Source organism: Alligator sinensis, unplaced genomic scaffold (genome assembly GCF_000455745.1).
Source record: "Alligator sinensis unplaced genomic scaffold, ASM45574v1 scaffold117_1, whole genome shotgun sequence".
NCBI lineage: Eukaryota > Metazoa > Chordata > Crocodylia > Alligatoridae > Alligator > Alligator sinensis.
Window position 1 is genome coordinate 3,043,907 of NW_005841855.1, and position 949 is coordinate 3,044,855.

General features: G+C 51.9%; 1 protein-coding gene across 1 annotated transcript in view; it reads right to left on the minus strand.

Moving 5' to 3' along the window:
* The window catches only part of CDH2 (cadherin 2), a 191,498-nt gene that overhangs the window by 189,220 nt on the left and 1,329 nt on the right, over positions 1-949 (minus strand). Inside the window, exon 4 of the mRNA XM_025214267.1 lies at positions 223-417. Coding sequence (XP_025070052.1) covers positions 223-417 — 195 coding nt within the window. The remainder of the gene's footprint in view (positions 1-222; positions 418-949) is intronic.

The window sequence follows — 949 nt, forward strand, 5'->3', positions numbered from 1 at the left end:
CCCGCACGCAGGCTCCGGCGTTTGCCGATTAAAAATGGTGCATTGTTGATTTTTGCCAACGTCTCCTTTTACACTTGAATTTGCAAAGGGGGGGAGAAAAGAAAACACGCCAGGCTCCGGCTGGGTTTTTTGTTGTTGTTGTTGCTGGTTGAGAAGCGAGCATGCGGGATGCCGAGCGGGGGGGGCCGCGGGGCTGCGAAGGGAGGGGAGAAATCCACCTACTTCGTGCAGCGCTGATTGCACGGGCGGCCGCGACCAGGCGCCTGCTGCTGCTCCCCGCTCCTCCTTCGGCCGCTCCCTGCAGCCCTTGCCCGGGACCCCAGGGCGCCCCCCTGGTGCCGAGGGTGTGGCCGCTCGGCCAGGCTCTGCCGCTGCGCCTTTGCAAGAAGGGTGCTCGGTTGTTTGGCGAAAAGGGAGTTATCCCCCGCTCCCGCGCCACAAGCCCAGGGGAGCCTTAAAGCGTCTTTTCTTCACGAAAGAAGAAGCACCCCCCATGGGTTGCAAAACTGTGCAGCTGAAAAGGTTGCTGCTGGCCCTCGCTCCATATTTGTGCCAGCAGCTAGGAGTACAGTTGAGGGAACTGAGTGAAGGGGGCAGTGGTAATGAATTTCTGGGCACTAAGCTACAACTGCACTGCTGCAGCAGGGGGGGAGGATAAGCCTCCTTTAATTTTCACTTGAAGTCACATGCTCTTCATCCAGTTTTCACCCCAACCCCTGTGTTAAGTTGTTGCATTTTAAAGAATGCAGAGGGGATAAACCTAAACCTTCAAGTGCCAAGAGATATTTGCCTTGTAAGTAGATATGATTGTTAACACGTGTTTAATTCTTTTATTATGCTGAAACAGTCTGCTTTCATTCATCCAAAGCTCTATGTGCTTTATAAAATGCAAGACAGACCAAGAAATCTAGATGCATAAATACCATATATATATATATATATATATATA